Source organism: Leptopilina heterotoma, unplaced genomic scaffold (assembly GCF_015476425.1).
Source record: "Leptopilina heterotoma isolate Lh14 unplaced genomic scaffold, ASM1547642v1 Lhet_209, whole genome shotgun sequence".
Classification (NCBI taxonomy): Eukaryota; Metazoa; Arthropoda; class Insecta; order Hymenoptera; family Figitidae; genus Leptopilina; species Leptopilina heterotoma.
This window is the reverse complement of record NW_025110924.1, coordinates 978,861-1,003,586: the sequence shown is the minus strand read 5'-3', so window position 1 is coordinate 1,003,586 and position 24,726 is coordinate 978,861. Positions and strand designations below refer to the sequence as shown.

The following is a 24,726-nucleotide window of genomic DNA, read 5'->3' as shown; positions in this document are numbered from 1 at the left end:
AAAAAAAATTATCTTTGGAATAGGTTTTTGGAAAATCTTTAAAATATAATTTATTATCAAAAAATAATTTTTTAAATATTGCAAAAACGTTTATAAAAGAAAATTTTGCAAAATAAAACCTGATTAATAAAATTCGAAAAAAAATTATCTTTGAAACATGTTTTTGGAAAATCTTTAAAATATAATTTATTTTCCAAAAATAATTTTTCAAATAATTGCAAAAACGTTAATAAAAGAAAAAAATTACCCCTAATGACAAAACGTGTAAATAAAAATAAAAAATCCGATAATAAATTATTGTTATTTGAATTCTTCGGGGAGATTAAAATTGTGATATAAAATTTTCCGATCAATTTCCAGTTAATCGTGTGGTAAAAAAAGGATTTTTTTTAAATTTAAATTCACTCTTCAAATCCGAATTTAAAATTTCATTAATTGCTACAATAAATACAACAAATTTTTTTTCAAATAAATAAATAACCATTTTTTTTCTATTTTTTTCCCCCGGCAAAGAGAAAAAAAAATAAAGTGCGTTCAAGTGAATAGAAAAGTTTTACTAAAATCCTAGTCAAATTTATGTCGACCGCGTTATCAATTACGAGCACACACTGCTTTGTTATTTGTTTCAAACCACAATGACTCGTTTGGTCGAATTTCCCGGCTGTAAATTTTCAACAAAATGGTTTTCACCAACTCCCAGCTCTCAACACACACACAGACACAGACACAAACACAGACATTGACAAACACAAGCACATTGGCACTTTGAACTAACAAAAAGTTTTTGAAAACAAAATTTCAAAACTTTACAATTCTATTCGTGTTAAAATATAAGTCGTATTTATAAAACGAGAAGCGCGAAATCGTGACTCGAGCAATAGGAAATCAGTCATATTTGTTAAAGTATATTTAAAAGTTTTTCAAAACTTTTAGACAATAGACACGAGAAAAGGAGAATGAGTCTATGAGTGTATATGTGTCTGTGTAATTGGCGCGCGTCCGCATTTTCAAACATTTACAAAGAGAGAAATATTAATCAATTCTGCTTTTAAACGAAAAAAAAAGAAAAATATTCCAAAGGAGAATACATTTTGCGATGATGAGTAAATAAAAAAAAAGGCGTTCTTGAAAAGAGTGAAAAAAAAATTTAGTTCACTGTTTTTTTGTTATAAATAGAAGAAAAGAAAAGATGAAAGAAGAGAAAGATAAAAGAAAAGGAAGATAAAGGAAAAGAAAAATTAAACAATTTGTCAAAAACTTCATTTTTGGAGAGAAGCCCAGTTTTATATTCTGCAAAAGGCCCTGAACTCTGTATAGTCCTGCGACCTTGTGTTAATTTTACTTCATCGAATTTTATTTTCAAAATAAATTATTATTGAGACAAAAACTCGCGGTGAGAATTCAGTAAATGGAATTGACAAAAAATGTTTCAATGATTTTTAAAGAAAAATTTTGAAGAGAAAAGTACAATACTTTATAAGGAGAAATAAAAATTCTATTTATATACAAGCTTATCCAAAAAACAACAACAAAATTTTCGAAACAATTTTCATCGAAATTTTTATTTCAGTAGTAAAATAAATTTTTAGTCAGACAAATATTTAAAAGATGTAAATTTATAAGTAGTTAAAAAATTTTCATACAGACAAAAATAAATAAAAGACAAAAAATAAAAATAAGCTAATTTTTTACTTTTAAGGAATTTGTTTCGAGATAAAGTTCTTTATTTTTTTTCAATGGTGAAGCACAGTTTTAGTCAGACAAACTATTACATAATATAAATTTTTACTTTTAAGAATAAATTTTTTGTTAATTTTTTCTAAGTAATTATTTCTTATTAGGAAAGGTATTCCTAAATAAATGTATTTCCTGTCTCAATAGTAAAACACGTTTTCGATCAGACAAATATTTCAGAAATGTAAATTTACAAGTAGTAAAAACTTTCCCAGCTCGACAAAGTTTTTCTACTTCTTTTTTTTTTTGCTTTAAGTAGTACAAAACATTTGTACTCACACAAACTATTCCCGAATGGATAAATTTCTCCTTTTTAGTATTAAAATACATTTTTGTTCAGACAAATGTTGCAAAAAATAAAGTACAGAAAAAAAACATGTTAGTCAAAGTTTTCTTTTAACTTAATTTATTCTATTTCAGTATTATTTCCTCCTAATTTAGAGTAATTAAATTACTACGAATTCTAATAAACAAAAACCCCCAATTTTTTTAATTTCTGACAAAAATTTCGTTTTAAATAACTTAAATTAAAATTTAATTTAAAAATTAACTATCATAAAATAAATAAAATTAATGAATAATTTTACCTTAATATTTCAAATCTAATTCAATTTTAAAAGAGTTGCGTTTACAATTTTTATAAATAAATGAACTTTAAACGGTTTTAATTTGAAATATAAAATTTCAATGTTGAATGAATTTAATTAGTAATTTTTAATAAAATTATACGCAAACATTTCATTATTTTCATAAATAATAAAAATTTCACAGGAATTCAAATATTTACAAATTTTTTATAAGTTTATTCTCAATAATTCAATTATTTTCAGAAATAATAAAACTCATAGCAAAATTTTAATTATTTTTAATACAATTTCAATCGAATTCCTTTAAAAAGTAACTATTCTAAAAAATTTTATTAAAATTCATCAACAGAATTCAATTATTTAAAAATTTGTTCATAAAATTCTTTATAAGAATTAAATTTTAAGAAACATTCAATTATTCAATAAATAATTTACTTTTGTATTTAAATAATTAAATTCTAGTAGAATTTTCTAATAAAAACCAGTGATTTGAAAATTAATTTTAGTTTAAATTTTAGATAATAATTGAATATTAAAATAATTAAATTATTCTTAAAAATCCAATTATTTTCAAAAACTTTAATAAAATTATCAAAAATTAAATTATTTTTAAAAACAATAAATTTCTTCGCAAAAATTTAATTATTTTCAAAAGTTTTTATAAGTTTCTTGGTCAAATTTCAATTATTTTAATAAAATATTCGAAAAAATTCAATCATTTAAAAAGAATATAATAAAACTCTACGCAAACATTTAATTATTTTCATAAATAATACAAATATTAAGGAAATTCAATTATTTTCCAATTTTTTATAAATTTCTTCGCAATAATTCAATTATTTTCATAAATAATAAAAATTCCATGGAAATTTAATTACTTTACAATTTTTTTATAAATTTCTTAGCAATAATTCAATTATTTTCAGAAATAATAAAAATTTCATAGAAATTCAATTATTTACAAATTTTCTTTATAAATTTCTTCTCAATAATTCAATTATTTTCAGAAATAATAAAACTCATAGAAAAATTTCAATATTTATCTACAATTTTAAACAAATTTCTTAAAAAATGTAACTATTCTAAAAAATGTTATTAAAATTCGTGAAAAGAATTCAATTATTTAGAAATTTGTTAATAAAATTCTTCATAAGATTTTTTTATCACTAAAATTTTTTTTCTAATTTTCTAAAAATTTTCAGTATCATTTTCAATTAAATTTTCCAATTGACAAATATAATTTACAGACATTTTTTTCCTTTATTTTTTAAAAAATCTTTGAATTTTATTAAAAGCATTAAAATTAAGAAATATAGAATTGATGCAAATTATTTCCTTATGAAAATTGAGAATTTTCTACAAAAATATTAAGAAACGGGAATATCTAATATTTTTCTTCCCAAACGAAAAAAATTAGTAAACAATATTGTTATTGAGAAATAAAAATTATGGATAAAATGGTTATATTTCCTACCTACTTCTTAATAAAAATTTTTTAACAATTAACAATTTTCTAGTATTTTTTTAAAATAAAAAGTAGAATAATTTGCATAATAATTTACATCAGTCAAACGAAATTTTTTATAGAAAAAAGGATATTACAAACAAAATGTGTATATTTTTTATTTGTTATTCATAATTTTTTTTAAATTTTCTAATTTGTAATATTATTTTATTATAAATAATGAAAAAATTTTATTTTCAATTTGTCAAACAATATTTTTTAAAGAAAAACAAAAAAAAAAAACAAAAGCATACACAGAAACTAACTTCAAAATGCGGAGAGCGGACAGAATGAATGAAAGAATACGGTGTAATTTTACTATTTGAATTAGATTGTCTTTTCACTATCAAATTAGTTATTTTTACTTAATTCAAATTCAGAGAGCAGGTTGATTTTTTCTACAAGTGGTACTAGATGTCTTTAGACAGATTATCGTTAGCAGAATAAATTAAAGTTTTCACCAAGTGGCAAAAGAGGAAAAAAAAGACTTATATCGAGAGAGAGAGAGAGAGAGTCGCTAATGAGTTTTTAACAGTATTTCTTTTTATTTTGAAAAATTTAATATTTCATTTATAAAATTCCAAGATTGTATATGTATATATATATATATATATATAAAACATTCAAGAACGTCCCTTTTTTCCCTTCAACCACAGAGTCGGAAGATTAACTGCTTTAATGCAAAATATTCCAATTCCATTTTGAAGCATCTAAAGCATTTCCATAAAAGGAAAGTCCTCCTCTATAGCTCCCTCAATCCTTTAACTCTCCGAGTTCTCCTTTTCCTCTGACCCACCCCCCTCTCTCTCTCTCTCTTTCTCTTTTATACGTCGCTTTTTACCAATCACCTGGGGTCTTACATCCACACACTACTTTCTCTCTCTCTCTCCCTCTCTTTTTCAGAACAATTCTGAAACGAGAGCAGTGTCGGGTCTTTAGTCGTTACTTCGACGTTTTTTCAGGTTTTATATACGAGAAAAGTAGAGAAAGAGAGAGAGAGAGCAAACAGAGTAGTCGCTATCTATAAGGACAATCAATAAGATTGCCATCCGGAAGTCGCGCGCGCGGGGTTTGCCTAAGGTCTTAAGCCGAATCCCATTGAAGAATTCATGAGTGCGCAAAAAACATCAGTAGTAGAAGACATTTCTAGTAAGACATAATTTTCCCTGATAATTCAAACTCTTTATTTTAAGGGGACAAAGTAGTAAGAGGAAATTTCAATCAGACTTGACTTGTTTAATGGTAATTTTTTTCTGTGTCAGTGGTATAAGTCAATTATAGTCAGACAATTCGCCTCTTCGGCTCTCTCACTCTCTCTCTTCCTTCCTCTTTTTCTCAAATTTATTACAAACTTCATTGTATGTTGTAGTTAAAGAAATAAAATTTATTGAGATTTATTATTTATTTTATTTATTGATTTACAATTTCTTATTTATTTACTTATTTATTATTACAAATCTTTCTTTCATATTTCATTGATTTATTGTTATTATTTTTTACGTTTTATATTGTTGATAAAATATCTAAATTTATTGCAAAAAGTTGAATAGAAAAATTATTTACACAGTAAAACGTGCGAGGTGTTAAAATAACACCAGAATGGATTAAAATAATCTGCACTACAGTTTAATCCCTCTAGGATTATATTAACACCAGAAAGGATTAAAATAATCTATTTTGGTGTTATTTTTAACTATGAATGAAATTTTACTTTAAATAAAACACCAAAGTCAACGATTTGTAAAAATTCAACGAATTTAGCTTCTCCAGGGAGAATAGTAAGTTAGTAACTTAGTTACTAACTAACTTAGTAACATAGTTACTATATTCAATTGTGTTCAAAAATTTAAAAAAATTCTTGTCAAAATTTCAATTATTTTCAAAAGTTTTCTAAAAATTCAATAATTTTCAATATCTACTGTTTCAAAAAAATTTTCCAAAAGAATTACATTATTAAAAAAAAATTGAAATAAAATTCTACGCAAACATTCAATTATTTTCGTAAATAATTAAAATTTTTACAGGAATTCAAGGTATTTACAAATTTTTTACCTATACTTTTTTTCGCAATAATTCAATTATTTTCATAAATAATAAAATTCTTTTTAGGAATTTAATGATTTTTATATAAATAATAAAATTCTATTAGGAATTCAATTATTTTCATAAATAATAAAACTCACTGCAGAATTTTTAATTATTTTTAATGCAATTTTAATCAAATTCCTCGAAAAATGTAATAATTTTTAAAAATTTTATTAAAATTCGTCCAAACAATTTAATGATTTAAAAAATTTGTTGATAACATTTTTTATGAGAATTTAATTTCAAGAAACATGAAATTAATAAATTATTAATTTTTGTATTTAAATAATTGAATTCTTGTAGAATTTACTAATAAAAATGGTTTTAAAAATGAATTTCAGTTAAAATTTTAGATTATAATTAAATATTAAAAGCATCATAATTTTAGAATTGTAAACGAATGAATTTGAAAATTCTCAGAGAACTTTTTTAAAAATTATTAAAAATAATGGATTTATTGAAGAATTTTAGTAAAAAAACACTAGAAAAATATTTAATTTTACAGAAGTTAGAAATTATTGCAGAAATTCAATTATTTTCAAGAGTAATAAAATTCTTCTTAAGGATTCAATTATTTTTACTAATAATAAAACTCATCGCAGGGTTTCAATTATTTTTCATACAATTATAATTGAATTCCTTGAAAAAAGTAATTATGTTCATGCAAGTTTTAATGAAATTCAACAAAAGAATTCAATTATTTAAAAATCTGTTAATAAAATTCTTTATAAGAATTAAATTTTATGAAACATTCAATTATTCAATAAATTATTTACTTTTGCATTTCAATAATTAACTCCTCGTAGAATTTTCTAATAAAAATTTATTTTCATTTCGTAAAAATGAATTTCAGTTAAAATTTTAGATTAGTATAATTGAATATTAAAAGCAATATAGCGTGAATTTTTAGAAATAATTGAATTTTGAAATTAATTTTTTTTAAAAAGTTTAATTGAATTTTCTTTTATATTATTTGAAGGTTTTATTTTCTAATATGCATTTAATTAAAGAATTTAGGAATAATTGAAATTTCGTGAAATTGAATATTGTAAATAAATGGATTTGAAAATTGACAAAGAACTTTTTCGAAAATTATTAAAAATAATTGATATAAAGTAAAATTGTAATTAAAAATTTTTGAAAATAATAATTGAATTGAAATAATGGAAATAACTGTGTTCTTTTAAACCGTTGTTGATTCACCAAGGTAAATATTTTAAATATTTGTTAAATTGGAAAGCTTTTAAATTGAAAATTAAAAATTGGAAATTAAAACTTAGAAATTAAAAATTGAAAATTATAACTTAGAAATGAAAATGAATTTAAATTTCAAATTTAGATTTCTAAGTTATAATTTTTTATATTTTTAATTTCTAAGTTTTAATTTTCAATTTTTAGTCTTTAATCTTCAAACGCTTTTAGTTAAAAATGAAAAATATTTCGTTCGAAACAATTAAAATTTATAAATAGACAAATTTTTCCAGACAACTTACAAGTAATTTTCATTCAAAAAAGAAAAAAAATTGTCGACTCAAGTAGAAAACAATAGTTTTAATTAAATTTAAAGAGTAAAATAAAAATTTCGATTTAATCGTATATCAAATTTCGTTAGCGCATATTTCAGTTTATTCATTAATTAAATTGATGACAATTTTCCTTCTGGAATGTTTAATCAATTTTCTAGATTAATCCGAGTTTAATTTATTTCTTGTGGCGACAGATTCAAATCGGGAAAAAAAGGGACAGAGAGAGAGAAAAAAAAAGAGAAATTCATAAATCATTTCCTGAATATTTCTCGTTTTTTCAACAAAAGAAACAAACTTTTTTCATTTCTAAACTACATGAAAAAATTACACTTGTAAAAATAAATAAATAAATAATAATAAATAAATAAATAAATAAATAGAAAATATACATAAATATGAAATAATATTCAAGTTTAATTGAAATTTGAGACGAATCTGCTTAATTTTGATATTACAATTAAAAAAGTACATCCTCAGGTCTGATGGGATTTTCTGCTGATGCAAATTTCGAATTTTGTTAGTTGATTAACACCGTAACACATTGGAGTTTAATATCCTTAAACGATTTCACTTTGTAATTTGCAAAGGATGGTAACGATTATTCTGAGGGGTTGGGATGACTCTCATGGGATAAAGAAAGACAGTTACAAACAACACGAATGTTTTCCGTTTCTATAATGACTTGTTTCTGCCATTTGAGGGATGCACTTGGCTTGAAATTAAATACATGCTCTCAAATGTTAAGTAACGATGAACCATATACAATAGCAGGAAAAAAGCAGCCGAGGAAAGGGTGGAAAAAATAGTTTTTCCTGGTCTTGTCTGACTAAAACGATTCTATACTACTTGCAAAAAATTTATTATTTTTTATTTTATACAATTATTTTATTTTAAATTAAAAACAATTTTTTTGTAAATTAACCATTCAATTTATTCAAAAAATGAATAAAAACATTTACTGTTATTATGTAAAAATAACTTACAGGTGTCATGGAAAAAAATCATGAAAAATCCCATAGAAATTAGTCTGACTATAATTGCCTTTTACTACTTGTAGATACTAAAACTTTTAATTCATTAAGTCTTTAGTTTCATTAATTAAAACTTTTTGTTTGATTAATAAAAGTTTACTCAAATTATTTTTTTAATAATTCGTCATTTTTACTTCAAAAACTTTTTAATTGAAATTTTTCAAAAACTTCAATTAATTTTTAATTCTTTGTTTAATTAATTAAAAATTGAATTAATTTTTATTTTATTACTTAATAGTAATTAATTACTTAAGGTTAATTTATTACTATAGGGTTAAATTAATTTAATTGAAATTCAATATTATAAATAACATAAATAATTTAATTATAAATTAAATATTATAAATAAATAAATAAATAAAATTATTATAATAAAAAATTTGGTTTACACTAAAATGTCTTTTACTACGGACACAGAAAATTATTGACAATGTAAATAATCTACATATAAATTTTTTTTAATTTAAGAAAGAAAATAAATTCGTTTATTGGAACGTTCAAAACATTATGAAAATTAATTTGAAAAAATTTTTAAAAAACCTTCAAAGATCAATAAAACAAGTAAATAAAGAAAAATCTCTAAAAAAAATTTTTGTTTTCAATGAAAAATCAAGTTTTCACATAAAAGCAGAAAATTTTCCCTTTTCTTTCAACTTTCAAGAATTAAATATTTTCTTTCTTTGCAAAAATTGTGATTTTTTTTTTAATTTTCAAGAAAAAAAAATTGGTAAATTTCATCCGAGCAGAAATATTATTCCAGACGAGATACTGTCCCTAGAAAAAGAGCTTACAGAAACCCAATCGTTGAGGATTGTGAATGTCAATATTCGACACTCGCTGCTTAAACCTTAGCTTGATTCAAAGTGCAAATCAAGAGCTTTTTCAAGGAGCGCAGCAATGGAGCGAGAGTGATCTCAAAAAAAAGAAGAAAAAAAAAGAAAAAAAGAAAGAAAAAAAAAATTCGAGAAATAGAGCCCCAAGGCATTTTGAGAAGGGTCGATAACCAGCCAGTTATACTATCGGGGATAAGTCTCGAAAGCTTGAACATGACGATGAGATATCTAAAAGAAGATAATATGGAAAAAGTATTTTTTTTTAAAACTATTTCACATACCTTCAAAAAAATAATCCAATATCTAACATCTACGTTTTTCAATTTTTTTTTCTCTCCCTCGTTTCGCAAAGACAACAAAACCAAAAGCAAGACCAAAAAAAAAGTACAAGACTTGCGTGAAAAATCACGACTAAAACAAGATTCAAAACTTTTATTCCGCGAGTTTCCCGCAGCTTTTTTGTACTCCAACAACCTTAAAAAGACAATCTTTCAAGAAACGAGAATCTAGAATTAAAACTTTTCCCAAGTTTTCCTCAGTTTCAGTGTTTTTCTTTTTTTTTCTCCCTCTTTTCTTTGAAAAAGTTACATGTAAAAATTTGTCTGAATTCTTAATTAACTTCCATGGAGAGAAAGAGAGACGTAATTTCGTTAATTTTCACACAGTCAATATTATATTTTCAAAGTCGAATTGTTGTTTCAAAGTAAAATTAAATTAAACCAAGAAAAAAAACAAAAAATTATTATATCAAAATATATTAATACCTTTTGATAATAATTAATGATAAAAATAATTACTATTGATAATAAATTAAATAAGTAAATAAATAAATAAATAAGTTTATTTTAAATTTGAAATTTGAAATTTGACAATAATAGCAATTCTTTGTTTTGTATAACAAAAAATTGCTCATTGTCAAATTTATAATTTTTCCAATTTAAAATTAAATTTAAATTCTAAATTAAAATTAAAATAGAACAAAAAGAACAAGAAAACCAAAAAAAAGAAGAAATTAAAAAGAACAAAAAATCAGATTTTGTTACTAATAACATTTTTTTGTCAGTAGAAAACGACCGTTTTGGTCAGACAGAGTTATTCAACTTCAATATTAATAAAGACAATTTAAATAGAAAAATAATTTTTAACTAATTGCATTTTTTCTATCAGACAAATTTTTCAAACATGTAAATTTTTGGGAAGTAAAAACTGCTTGATCAAAATTAAGTTTTCGTATACTTTTCTATTTTAGTAATACAAGACAGTTACAATCTAGACAAAAAACCTTTAAAGAGATTAAATTTCCTTATCAGTAGTAAAACAATATTTTTGGTCAGACAAATGTTTTAAAAATTTGAATTTACAGGTTGTAAGGATTTTTTTTTGTCTAAAATAAGCTTTTCTACTTCATTTTTCTTTTTCTAAGTAGTACAAAACACTTTTAGTCAGACAAAATATTCCCAAATTGATAAATTTTCACTTTAAGCAGTCAAACTAAATTTTTGGTCAGACAAATGTTTGAAAAATGTAAATTTATAAGTAAATAGTAATAATTTTTTATATAGAAACAGTTTTTCTGATTCATTTTTCTCTTTTTGAGTAGTACAAGACAGTTTCAGTCAGACAAAATATTTCCGAATTGATAAAAAAAAGAATTGATAAAAATATATTAGGCAAAGTTTTTTTGATAATTAATTTTTTCTTTTTCAGTCGTAAAGGTCAGTTTCAGTCAGACAAGCTACTTATAAATGAATAAATTTGTCAAATCAAGAGAAAATTCTTATAATTGACTTAAAATTTAATTAATTTATTTAAATTTAATTAATTATTTTAATATATAATTTAATTATTTTGAATTAAATTAATTTTCTGTCTCAGCAGTAAAACATACGTTTGGTCAGACTTGCAAATTTTGTATTAAGCGAAGTATTTCTAAATTACATTTTCATTGTCAGTAGTAATACATATTTTTGGTCAGACAAATATTTGAAAATAAATTATTATAATAATATAATAAAGTAATTTAAGAAAGAAATTTTATTAAATAAATGAATTTTAGTTTACAAAAATAAATAATTATTCTCATAATATAATTAATAATTTAAGAAAAAAAGTTTATTTGATAAATAAATTATTCTTCTAAAGTAGTAAAACCCACTTTCAGTCAGACGAATGTTTCGCAGGAAATTATTAGAAAAACATAATGAATAATTTGAAGGAGAAAAATTTTCGAAAAAGGGTGGTGGGGGTACAAAATTTTACGTAGTTACGTTCCTGTCTTTTTGGGTTTGTATATTGACTTGTATTATCCTCTTTTCGGAGGACCTAAGGAACAGGGTCGCCGCTCTGGCGGATGTGGTCGGAACTCCAAATAATCCCCGTCGATCGAGGATTCTTCAGAACACTGCAAGTTCTGATGCCGGTTTAATAACCAACTTTCCCCCCCAAAAAAAAACAATTTCAAATTATTGATTTTATTCTAAAAATTACAAAAAACCAAATTTAAAATATTTCCATAATTTCTTGATTTCGAAAAGAAATTCGAAATTTTTGTTTTAATCTTTTAATCATAAAATCTGATTGCTTTTTTTTAAAGGAAAAATTTCAAATAAACTTTCTAAAGAAGGCTTAAATTAGTATAGCGACTACTAATCATGATTTAAGTAGTTATAAAAGAAAAGAAGAAGAAAAAAATTTCAAGCAAATTCTAAAAAATTTTTCTTTGATTTAACAAAAAAAAAAAAATTCTAAAATAGAAAACTTTTTAATTCGTATCTGTCACGGTATTTCCAACATTGCGTGGTCGAAAACAATTTTAAGCTTCAAACATTATTACTCACGAAATTCGATACTAAAACTCCTATTTTTTTTCTAGTGTGTGTCTATATATGTAGATCAAAATTCAAAGGATCTCAATTCCCATAAAAAGAAAACTTATTTTTCTTTTAGTGTCAATGAATTTTAATTTCATAGAAAAAAAAACTAGAGCGAAAGAGAAACAAACAAATAAAAACTTATTTCAAATAAATATGTAAATAAATAAAATACTAAACAAGAGATAAAAAATATATTCCACAAGTTTTCAATGTTTTGAACGAAATATATTTTATTAAAAATATCTCCATGAATTTTGATTAGAAAAAAATTGCATTAGAATAAACATACAAATTTAAAAAAAAAAACATAAAAACTGAATTTTTTTTTATAATTTTTTTTTTTTACAATAACGCAAAATTGTTATAAAAATTTAATTTTATGAAGAAATAAATAAATTTCGTTCATTTGAAACTTTTAGAACATTGGGATCTCTTTTTTTCAAACGAAAAAAAGAGATAAAAATATCGAAAACAAATTTAAATTAAAAATACAAATTAAAATTTTTAAAAATAGAAACGAAGAAAAAAAACAAATAGAAACTTATTTCAAAAATTAATATAAACATAAAGAAATACTGTACGAAAAGAAAATTCAAACGAAAAAAGAGATAAAAATATGGAAAAACAAATTAAAAATACAAATTAAAATTTTTAAAAATAGAAACGAACAAAAACAACAGATGGAAACTTTTATTTTAAATATAAAGAAATATAAAGAAATACTGGACGAAAAGAAAATGCAAATGAAAAAAAGAGATAAAAATATGGAAAAACAATTAAATTATAAATACAAATTAAAATTAAATAAATTATAAGTTAAACAGAAACGAACAAAAACAACAAATAGAAACTTTATTTCAAAATTAAATAAAAATAAAGAAATACTGGACGAAAAGAAAATTCAAACAAAAAAAGAGATAAAAATATATGGAAAAACAATTAAATTATAAATAGGTACAAATTAAAATTTAAGAAAATAAAAACAAACAAAACCAATAAATGAAAGCTGATTTCATAAATAAATGAAAATAAAGAAATACTAAACGAAAGGAAAATGTAAAAGTTGAAAAAATTAAATTATATTCACAAATTAAAATTCAAAGAGAGAAACAAAAAAGAATTTAAAAAATGATAAAAAATACAAGAGAAATTAAATTTTCTTTCCCTCTACATTAACACATTTTTTTCAAATAAAACATTGCACCTCGAATAAGGTTCATTTTAAAAAAAAAAATTTAAAAAGAGAAAATAAATTTTTAAAAATAATCCAAGAAAAATTCTATTCGATCAATGAAAAATTAATTCCCCTTCGCTAAAACCTCATATTTCGCTAATTTTTAAAAATAATATATGCAAAATTGAAAGTTTCTATTTGCCTTTTTTCCTCAACAGCGAATAAATTTGACTAAATTTGAATTTTAAATAATAATAGACTTATAATGAGAATTGAAGAAAATAAAAACTAATGTTTAACAAGTTTTCTGTTGTCCCGAAAGTTCTTGTGAGAAGATTCTCGAGCGTGGACTCAACTATATATAGTGAAAAGCAATATAGTTCGACGACACTTCGTTAGGAGTTAGAAGTTCTCTTATACTATATTTCCAGACCTTAAATCTTAAGTTGAGGTCCAGATCGAGTAAATCTTCTCCTATAGGCCAAGGACGAGGGATTAAATTACACACTTTATAGCAAAAGCTCGCTGAATATAAATCCAAGGAATTTGTAAAACTTGTGTGAAATAGAACTTAAATATATATGTATTTAAAAAAAGCTCAAAATCAATATATTTTAGGTGCTTAAAAGAAAAAGTGCAAAATCACCTCTTTTACACCTATTTTATCAATTTTTTTTACTCTCTAAATTTAAATTAGTAAAAATATTTACTAATTTTAATTAGTTATTTAAATTAGTAAATTTTACCGGTTATTATTTTAATACAAACAAATAATAATAGAATAAATAAAATAAAATTATATTCAAACTTATTCATTAACATTGATTAATAAAACATTATATTTAGATTAAATATTTGATTTTTCATTAATTTAATATTATTCATATTTAATAACATTAAATAATTGTTGAAAGAATATATAATACCATGAAGAGATAAAAAAAAAAAAAATTTTTTTTTTTTTTTTTTTTTCATTTACCTTTTTTTCATATTCTTTCAATATTGAAAGAATATGGAATAAATCGCCAATAATGTATAAATATTAAATATAAATTAAAAAGAATCCATAACTATAAACACACAAAAACTATATCTTTATAATGAAATATTTACTCTGCCTTTATACGAATATCAGTTAACTTTCTATCTAGACCTAAAACAAATAACTATTAGAATTTCATAGCGCGAGAATTCATTTTTAATTAATTATTCTCAACAGTTTCATTTCTATAAGTTATCAAGGATACACGGTAGTTTGAATTTTCTAGTTGAGAGAATTTTATAAGGTCGTATTTTCATAATTTATATATCCGAATTTCCATAAAACGATGAAGAATTTTTAAATTAAAAAAAAAAGTTATTATTTAGTCACTAAAATTTTCCTTTAATGAAATTTTTTTTTATAGAGAAATTTCAATTAATTTACTTTGTATAATAAAGTTTAAATTTTATTTTATTAACTCTACATTCGAATTAGTAAAAATATTATAATTTGAATTAGTGACAGAATTTTTTTAATTTTAATTTAATAATTTAATTTTAATTTAATAATTTGATTTTAATTTAGTAAAAAATATTTTCAACAGTAGTAAGAAAACACTTAAGAGAGACAAACGATACTTAAATAATTTAATATTTCTTATAAGTAGTAACTGGCGCTTTTAGTCAGCCAAAGTTCCTTCTAATTATAATTAAAGTCTTAGTATAAGTAGTAAAAGACATTTTAGTCAGACAATCCTTTCCTTGAGAGAATGAAAGTTTTATTATAAGTAGTACAGAACATTTTTGGTCGGACAAAACTTCCCTAACAGTGGAACTCTCTGTATAAGTAGTAAGAGCAACTTTTGGTCAGACTTTGATGATAAATTAATAAAAGAGTAAAATGTAATAATAGATAATTTAATTTCAATTAATCTTTGTTAGTTTAACCCTTATGAAGCATGTAGTTAAATACATTTTTGGCACGACAATATTTTATCTACTGAACCCTTCTAAGTAGTATAAAACGTTTCAGGTCAGACACACTTTCACTAATAATTGAATTATTAAATTATGCATTAATTAATTATTTAATTATTTAATTAATTAATTAATTAAATGTTTATTTAATTTATTAAAAAGAAAGGAATTTTTCCAGGTTTTTAAAACGAAAATTATTCGAAAACATCAATAACTTCATTTTTAAATCATTATTTTTTTATAGAAATAGAATTTGAAATTCAATAACATAAGAATATTTATTACAAACATGCAGATATCGATCACTCCGAGTCTTCGACTCGGAGCAATCGATCTCTTCATGTTTTATTATAATATTAAAACTTGCTATTTTGTTACTGTAACTTTTTCAAAAATTATTTTCATCATTACGATTATTTATTTCTAAAATTTTCAACTAAAATTTTTCTTTAAGTCAATTTTAAAAAATAATTTTTGAAAATGTTCTTCGTGAATTTCCAAATTATTTTGTTTACAATTCAATTTTACGAAATTTCGATTATTCTGAAATTCTTCAATTAAATATTTTAGAAATTAAAAACTTCAAATATTAAAAAAAAATTCCATTTAACTTTTTGAGAAAATTAATTCTACAGAATTCTTAATTAAAAGTACGAGAAGTTCAAATTTCCAAAGATTTTAATTTGAAATTAATTTTTAAATCAATATTTATTGGAAAATTCCACGAGGATTCAATTATTTAACTATAAAAATAAATATTTCATTAAACAATTCAATGTTTCTTAAAATTGGATTAAAAAATTGAATTTCGGAGAAAAATTTTATTATTTATAAAGATAATTGGAATTTTGACGAAAAATTTTTTTTTTAATTTTTGAACATAATTGAATTCCTGCGAAGAATTTTATTATTTTTTTAAAATAATATAATTTTTCCAACGAATTTTATTTAAGTTTATAAAAATAACTAAATTTCTGTGCAGAATTTTATTATTTATATAAATAATTGGATTCTTGCAAACGAATTTTATTCAAGTTTATAAAAGTAATTGAATTTCGGTGAAGTAGTTTATTATTTACAAAAATAATTGAACTTTTGAAAAGAACTTTGTTAAATTTTTTTTAAGTAATTGAATTCTTGCGACGAATTTTATAAAAATCTTTTTAATTAATTGATATTTCTCGAAAAATTTTATAAAAGTTTTGTATTTTAAATAATTGAATTCCTGTGAAAGTTTGCCAAGATTTTATTAAAAGTTTTGAAAATAATTCAATTTCGGAGAAAAATTTTATTATTTATAAAGATAATTGAAATTATGACGAGAATTTTTGTAAATTTTTAAACACAATTCAGTTTCTGCGAGGAATTTTATTAAAATTATTTTGAAAAAAATTGAATTTGTTACGTAAAGAATTTTATTAAAATTTTTGAAAATATTTTTATTCTTTAAATAAATTCAATTAAAAATGTATTGCAAATAATACTTAAATTCTAATAAATAAATTGTAACAAAGGTTTTTAAATAATTAAATTTCTTTCATAATAAATTTTAATACAATTTTTAAGAATAATAACTTTTTTCGAGGAATTCCATTAAAAAAGTATTAAAAATAATTTAAATTCAGCATTGAGTTTTATTATTTACGAAAATAATTGAATCCCTGTAAAAAAAATGTTATTATTTATAAATATAATTGAATAATATATGAAAATTCTTTGTAAATAATTGAATTTCTATGGAATTTTTATTATTTATAAAAATAATGAAATTTTTGCGTAGAATTTTATTGTTTGTTTAACTAATTGAATTCCTTTAGGAATTTTTATTAAAGTAGTAGGTATGAAAAATCATTGAATTAAGGAAAGTTTTTGAAAATAATTAAAATTTTGCCAAGAATTTTATTAAAATTTTGTTTAACTAATTGAATTCTTTTTGGAATTTTTATTAAAGTAGTAGATATGAAAAATCATTGAATTAAGGAAAGTTTTTGAAAATAATTAAAATTTTGCCAAGAATTTTATTAAATTTTTTGAAAATAATTGAATTTCTGCAATCATTTGTTATTACTTCAAAATTCAATTCGTTTTACTGATTTTAACTAAAATTTTTCTATACATCCATTATTTTTAATAATCAATTAAATATATATTAAAAAATTTGACTAATTTCAGAAGAATTTTAGTTTAAAATTTTTTTTTTAAATTCAAGTTTTTTAATATTTTTAATTAAATTTTAAAATTGAAATTTTACAAAATTTCAAATCAAAATCTTTTGAAGTTCATCTACTTATAAAAATTGTGAACACAATTCTTTAAAAATTGAATTAATTTCGAAATATTTAAGTGAAATTAGATTTCAAGAATAAACTTTAGAAAACAACAATTTTCCAGGATTTCGATCAAAATTCCCTGACTTTTCCAGGTTGTTTCAAGGCTTATAAAATTCTCTGCCGTTTCCAGGTTTTCTGGGTTTACAAAAAAATTCGAAAAATAATGCAAATTACTGTAAATAAAAGAACGCATTTTATTTTCCATAAACAAAAATTCAAAACTAAAGAAAACAAAATATTTAATCCTCTACTTTATCACATGGATATATATATATATATGCAAAGATTTCATGATACATATAATGTTTCACGGAAAAGAGGGGGGAAAACTGATAGCTGTGCGCACGAAATGCAATAAACCACAATTCAAACTAGTAAAGCTTGAACAGAGAAATTTAGTAACTCCATTGGCTTAACTAACAAAAGCCAACAAATAATGTTACCTCTGCTTCTTAACCCGGGGAGTAAGAATGGAGAAGGAGAGAAGGTTAGTTGAAACTTGGGAGTCGAACTTGCGTGCCAACTTATCTCGTTAGCTATACACCCACCCCCTCATTTTCCCCCTCGAGTAATTATTAAAACATAATCAATAAAAACGTGAGTTTCTTGGCTTAGAAGCATGAAACACACACTTAATTTCAATCTTTCCCTCCCTCTCCCCCCCCCCCCCACTCAAAACCCCCGTATAGTTTGCTTTTAACAAATTCAACACATAAATATAATAATTAGAAAGTTTTCCTGAACTGGAACTTGATTATACCTACCTACTCAAAATTCTAATAAATAACCGTTATTTGTATTTAGAAACGTAAATATTATTCTTAAACTGTTTATACTTTTATAATTTTTATATTTTTTTAATACTTTTATAATTTTATAGCTAATTTATTAGTTTCAAAATCGATTTTATTACGGATAATTATTGTCCATACAACTTTAAATTATTAAGAAAAATAATAATATTAATAATTGATTATTTTTTTTAAACTCCGACCGAGCTGACATTTTGTGCAATAATAATTAAATCATTAATTAATTATTTAATAATTACTTTATAATCAAATCGTAAACTAGTAAATTATAAAAATTGAAATAATTAATAAATAATCAATTTATTAATAATTAATAATTGTATAATTATTTAATAATTAATTTATAATCTTACCGTCAAATGGTAAATTAATTAATTCAATTTTTACCATATTTACCATTTTTTATGACTAGATTATAAATTAATGATTAAATAATAATTAGATAATAATTTTTTTTACTATAATTATTATATTTTTTCAACTACTATATTATAATTTTTATTATAATTTTATACTTTATATAGTTTTAGTTTTGAAATTCACTTTGCTACGGACAAGCTTTGCCCTCACAACTTTAAAGTAATTAATTAATAATTTATTACTTATTTATATGAACTCTGAACGGTCTTGCATAAACAAAAAGCTCTTTAATGCATTAATAATTAAATAATTAATTAATTAATAATATTTTAATAATTTGTTAAGTGTCAACGCAAACTTTACAGACTTAATAATTAATTAATTTATAATTCATTAATTTATATAAGTAATTAAAATTGGTAATTAAAATTAGTAATTAAAATTATTAAAATTAAAAATGGTAAAATAAAAAATAGCAAAATTTCAAATATCAAATGATAAAAATTGTGACTTATTATTAAAATGACGACAAATAATTGTCATCAACATAAATAAAAAAAAAAGTGAAGACTTACCGGAAGTGACGTCAATGGACTCGGACTTTTTCTCACTAGTGTCGTGCGACAACTCTTTGCTTGTTTTTTGTCTATCACTGCGTAATGTGGAAATATCTTGACAGCCAGGATCAATTAAAATTGAATCACTGCAATCTTCAGCTTTTATTAAGATCGACGATCCTGCTTGATTGCTTTTTCCATTAATGGGCCCGTTACCATTCACACTGACATTTATGTTGCCATTTCCATTATCCACCTGCTTTAAGGAAAAAAAAAAAAAGTACTTATGTTATTAATTCTATAGAAGGAGTGGAAAAAAACAACAACAAAGAAATATCTTGACCTCAATTTACATTATTTAATTGCACGCAATGGATATATAATATGTGTGTGTTTGTGTGGAAAAAAATATTGTTCACGTTTTTTTTTTCAACTTTTTTAAGTAGTACAACGAGAAAAGTAAATAATTTCAGAAAGAAAAAATCAAAATTGCTCTTTTAAATGTTAAACAAGATATGAATTTCTTTAAATTTAGTTTTACCTGTTTTTTTATTTATTTCTATTTATTTATTCATTTATATTCTTTTAATTATCGAGGGCTCGTCCCGTTTATAAGTAAATAAATAAATTGTTCGTTTTTAATTAATTACATATTTTTTTATTATTTATTTATTTTTTAATCTTTAAGTATTTTATTTTATTCTTTAATTAATGTAATTTTAAAAAAAAACTAGTAATATTATTTAAAAATATGGACTTTAGGGACCAAAAATGAAAAATTACGAACCAATTACTAACAAAAATATAATTAGTCAAACTCAAATAAGAGAAAATTTTACTTAAAACTATAAATTAAATTTTTCATAACCGAGTGATAAAATCATTTACAATTCAATTATTATTTAGTTATTTACAAGAATTTTTAACTAAAATTCTTCTTTAAATCGATTATTTTTAATAATTTTCGAAAAAGTTTTTTGACAATTTTCAAATCCATTTGTTTACAATTCAATTTTCCAAAATTTTAATTATTCGAAAATTCTTCATTTAAATAAATATTAAAAAATAAAAACTTAAAATAATATTTAAAAAATTCAAATTAAACTTTTTCAAAAAAATTAATTTCAAAATTCAATTATGTATTTTTAAAAATTGACGCTATATTGCTTTTAATATTCAATTATTATCTAAAATTTTAAATGAAATTAATTTTTAATTCAAATTTCTTTTTTTAAATTCTACTAGAATTCAATTATTTAATTACAAAAATAAATAATTTATTTTTTTTTATTTTATTTTCAAATAATTGAATTCTATCAACGAATTATTTTAATAAAATTTTTAAGAATAATTACATTCTTCGAGAAATTTGATTAAAATTGTATGAAAATTGAATTTTTGTAATAATTTGTAACTTTTACAAAATTGAATTTTTTTTTCGTGTTTTTAACTAAACATCTTCTATGAATTAATTATTTATAATAATAAATATTATTATTAATTATTATTAATAATTATTAATTAATATTATTATTAATAATATATTAATAAAAATAAAAAAAAATAAATAAATAAAAATAAATTATGTTTAATAATTTTTGAAAAAGTTCTTTAAGAATTTTCAAATTCATTTGTTTACAATTCAATTTTACAAAATTTCAATTATTCTTAAATTCTTTAATTAAATTCATATTAGAAAATAAAAACTTTAAATAATATAAAAAAAAAATCCACAATTAACGTTTCTCAAAAAAAAATTAATTCCACAGAATTGTTAGTTAAAAATATGAGAAATTTAAATTCTGAATGATTTTAATCTGAAACCTTTTCAAAATTCAATTATTTCCAAAAATGTACGTTCTAATACTTTTAAAATTCAATTATAATAATCTAAAATTTTAACTGAAATCCATTTTTAAATAAATTTTTATAAGAAAATTCTACTAGAATTCAATTATTTAAATACAAAAATAATTTATTGAATAATTGCATGTTTCTTAAAATTGAATTCTCATAAAGAATGTTATCTATCAATTTTTAAATAACTGAATTCTTATTTTGACGAATTTTAATAACATTTTAAAAAAATTTTCGAGAAATTCGATTAAAATTTTATTAAAAATAATTGAAATTCTGCAATGAGTTTTATTTATGAAAATAATTGAATTCCTAAAAGAAATTTTATTATTTACGAAAATAATTGAATCCCCGTAAAAATTGTATTCTTTATGAAAATAATTTAATGATTGCGAAGAAATTGATAAAAAAATTTGGAAATAATGAAATTCCTGTGAAATTTTTATTACCTAATTGAAAGTTTGTGTAGAATTTTATAAAAAAAATTTTAAAATAATTGAATTCTTTTGGAAAATTTTATGAAAATAGTAGATATTGAAAATCATTGAATTGAGAGGAAAATTTTTGAAAATAATTGAATTTCGGAGAAGAATTTAATTATTTCTAAAGATAATTGAAATTTTGATGAGAATTTTTAAAAATTTTTGAACATAATTGAATTTTTGCGACGAATTTTATTACTTTTGAAAATAATTGAATTCATCCTTTTTGAATTAAATTACGGAATTTACGGACTTTATGAAAAAAACTAATAGTTTTAAATCAAAACACAAAAATTTTTAATTAATTTAAAAATAGCATAAACATAACCTGAAAATGATTTAATTCTTAGGTACGTTTCTTTAGAGCGAATCACATATTTATATTTATTTTATTTATTTTCATTTATTTATTTTCTTCCTTACATTTACTTAGGTATTCATTTTTATTTATTTTCTCATTTATTTACTTTTATATTTATTCTGCGAAATAAAAATTTCTCTTCTTTTCACTTCACAACTTTCAAAAATAGAAAAAATAAAAATGTTGTTATTCGTGTTTATGACATTTACAAGAAAACTATAATCAAGTTTTTCTCTCAAATAGTAATAAAAATCGAAGATGATATTTTTAAATCATATCTTAAAGTTGTTTTCAAGAGAGATGGGATCATATAATATATATAACGAAGTAAGATATCTATATATTTGAGAGGGTCGATTAAAAATGTTGATATAGAATACAAAAGATATAAATTTGTTTCTTTTCTACTATTTTTTTCTGCTTTTCTCCTTTTGTCATGTCCTCTGTCAGTTTCAATAAACGAAAACCTTTATCGTTTTATCCCTTTAGACACGGTTTATTGAATATCGGGTGCAATTTAAAGCAAAAGAAAAAAATAACGAAGAAGAAGACCCACAATAACATTTTTCACAGATTGATTTCTATTATCCTGAAGGCTAAATTCTTTGACCTCGAAAAATCCTATCTATATAATGATATTTATTTCCGGATTTCAAACGGAATATAAAATTGTTTACGTGTCGAAGAATAACTTTTCATTTTTTTCTCTCTTTCTTTTGCTCAAACTCTGAGAAAAGATATGTCGATATTTTTCATTTAGACCCAAGGAAATTTTACTCTCAAAATTCGATGAAAGTTTTAAATTATTGTTTTCCATTTTTTTAATTAATTATTTACTTTATTTATTTATTTTAGTTATTTTTTTATTTCGGATTTGATGATTGATACTTTCTGTTATATTTTAATATTTTATTTATTTTATTTTTTTTTTTTATTTTATTTTTTTTATTTTTTTATTTTTATTATTCATTTAAATCGAGTAATTAAGTCAAACTTTTAATTTATTTAACTATTTACTATAATTGACTGAATTCATTTATTTATTTATCAAATTTAAATTTTCATTTTCGACAAATGAAATTAATTCATTTTTATCATAAGATGGTAAATGGTAAAATTGGTAAATGTAAAATTAATTAACTTCTTTCTGATTCCATTAGTTTATTTGTAATTTCGTTAATTATTTTGTTTTTATTTTTTTAAATAAATAATTAAAAAACATCCAATTTTTTTTTCTTTTTCAAAATAAATTCACTCAAACGAAGATTATTATTAAAATTGCAAAGCAACAAAAAGAAAGAGAATATTTAAATTTAAATTATTCTTGAATAAAACATGTGGCTTCTAAAACTGACACTGATAACACGAGAGACTCTGTTTTATAACAACAAGAAATAAACAAATAATTTTTTATCTTCATTTTTTTGTTCACTAAAATTAAAATATAAAGTTCAATAAAAATAGAATAACTAAAAAAATGTTTAAAATAATAAATTCAAACAAATTAATAAATTCTTTTTTGAAATTGAAGAACAATAAATTAATTTCAAGAAATTGAAAGGAAATAATTTAAAAATCAAACACTTATAAATAATATTTTTTTTTAGAAAATATGCAAATTAAAAGAAAGAAAGAAGAAAGACTCACCGAAGACGTCAGGCAAGTGGTGGATGAAGATCTAACGACGACAATTCGATTCTGGTTATGATCATTAGAGACAAGATTGTTAACAGCATTGTTGGTAATTGATTGGGTGTCATTAGTCTTTTGCGAATTAGTAGATCCAACAATTGAATTCGTTGATGTGGTAACGCCGGTCACTCCGCCAGCGAGTGAAGTCTGTCTGATTACAAGAACACTGCCAGCCGGCTCCAAAACTACCACCTGCCTCATCCCAGCTTCCGATGCCAAGTCGAATTTAATCGTGAGCTTATAATGCAAAAAGAGAGAGAGAGGAACTTTTTTTTCGCGACTCGTCTCACAACTCTTTGTGTGTCCCGGAACCAATGACGACTTTTATCGTTCCGATGGAAATAAACTCTCTCTCACTCCACAATAACTACCTGCGCCACCTGCAGACATAAATAAATACAATTTTTTAGTTTTTTTTTTAAATAATAAATAATTTTTTTTCTACATTTCTTCAATAACTAATCAATTTTAAATAAACGTAATTAATTTATTACATTTTAATTAAATTAAATTAATTTATTAAATTTCAAATAAATTTTAATTTAATTAAATTAATTTATTAAATTTCAAATAAATTTTAATAAATTAATTACAGGGTTGCCACGCTTTTGCTCATTTCAAATTTCCTACTGACTTTTCCAGGTTAAAAAACTGAATTTTTCCAGGTTTCTAAAACTAAATTTATATTTTACAAAATTAAATAATTCCAATAAATTTTTACAAATACATGGAACTATCATATTATACTGTATTTCGCATTGTTATATTTTTTTTAAATAAATATTTAATTATTATTTTTCCTTAGGAATTAAAATTCTTTAAAAGATTCAAATTCAAACCTTTTTGAAATTAAACAACTTAAAAAAAATTGTTATAAAACATGAAGAAATCGATTTCCGAAATTTCCAAATAATCGAAAATATTTCGTAAAATTGAATTGTAAACAAAAGAATTTGAAAATTTTCAAAG

The 24,726-nt window shown here is 21.6% G+C and overlaps 1 protein-coding gene across 6 annotated transcripts in view; it reads right to left on the bottom strand.

Moving 5' to 3' along the window:
* Positions 1-24,726, bottom strand: part of LOC122501311 (calmodulin-binding transcription activator 2) — a 156,902-nt gene that overhangs the window by 104,158 nt on the left and 28,018 nt on the right. For 5 of the 6 annotated variants that reach the window (XM_043610661.1, XM_043610657.1, XM_043610659.1 and 2 more), the window contains exons 2-3: positions 23,713-24,137; positions 19,384-19,624 (exon numbers count right to left, since the gene is read on the bottom strand). In XM_043610661.1, the coding sequence (XP_043466596.1) occupies positions 19,384-19,624; positions 23,713-23,958 (487 nt within the window). In that variant the 5' untranslated portion in view covers positions 23,959-24,137. The remainder of the gene's footprint in view (positions 1-19,383; positions 19,625-23,712; positions 24,138-24,726) is intronic. The other variant, XM_043610660.1, reaches the window with a different exon arrangement.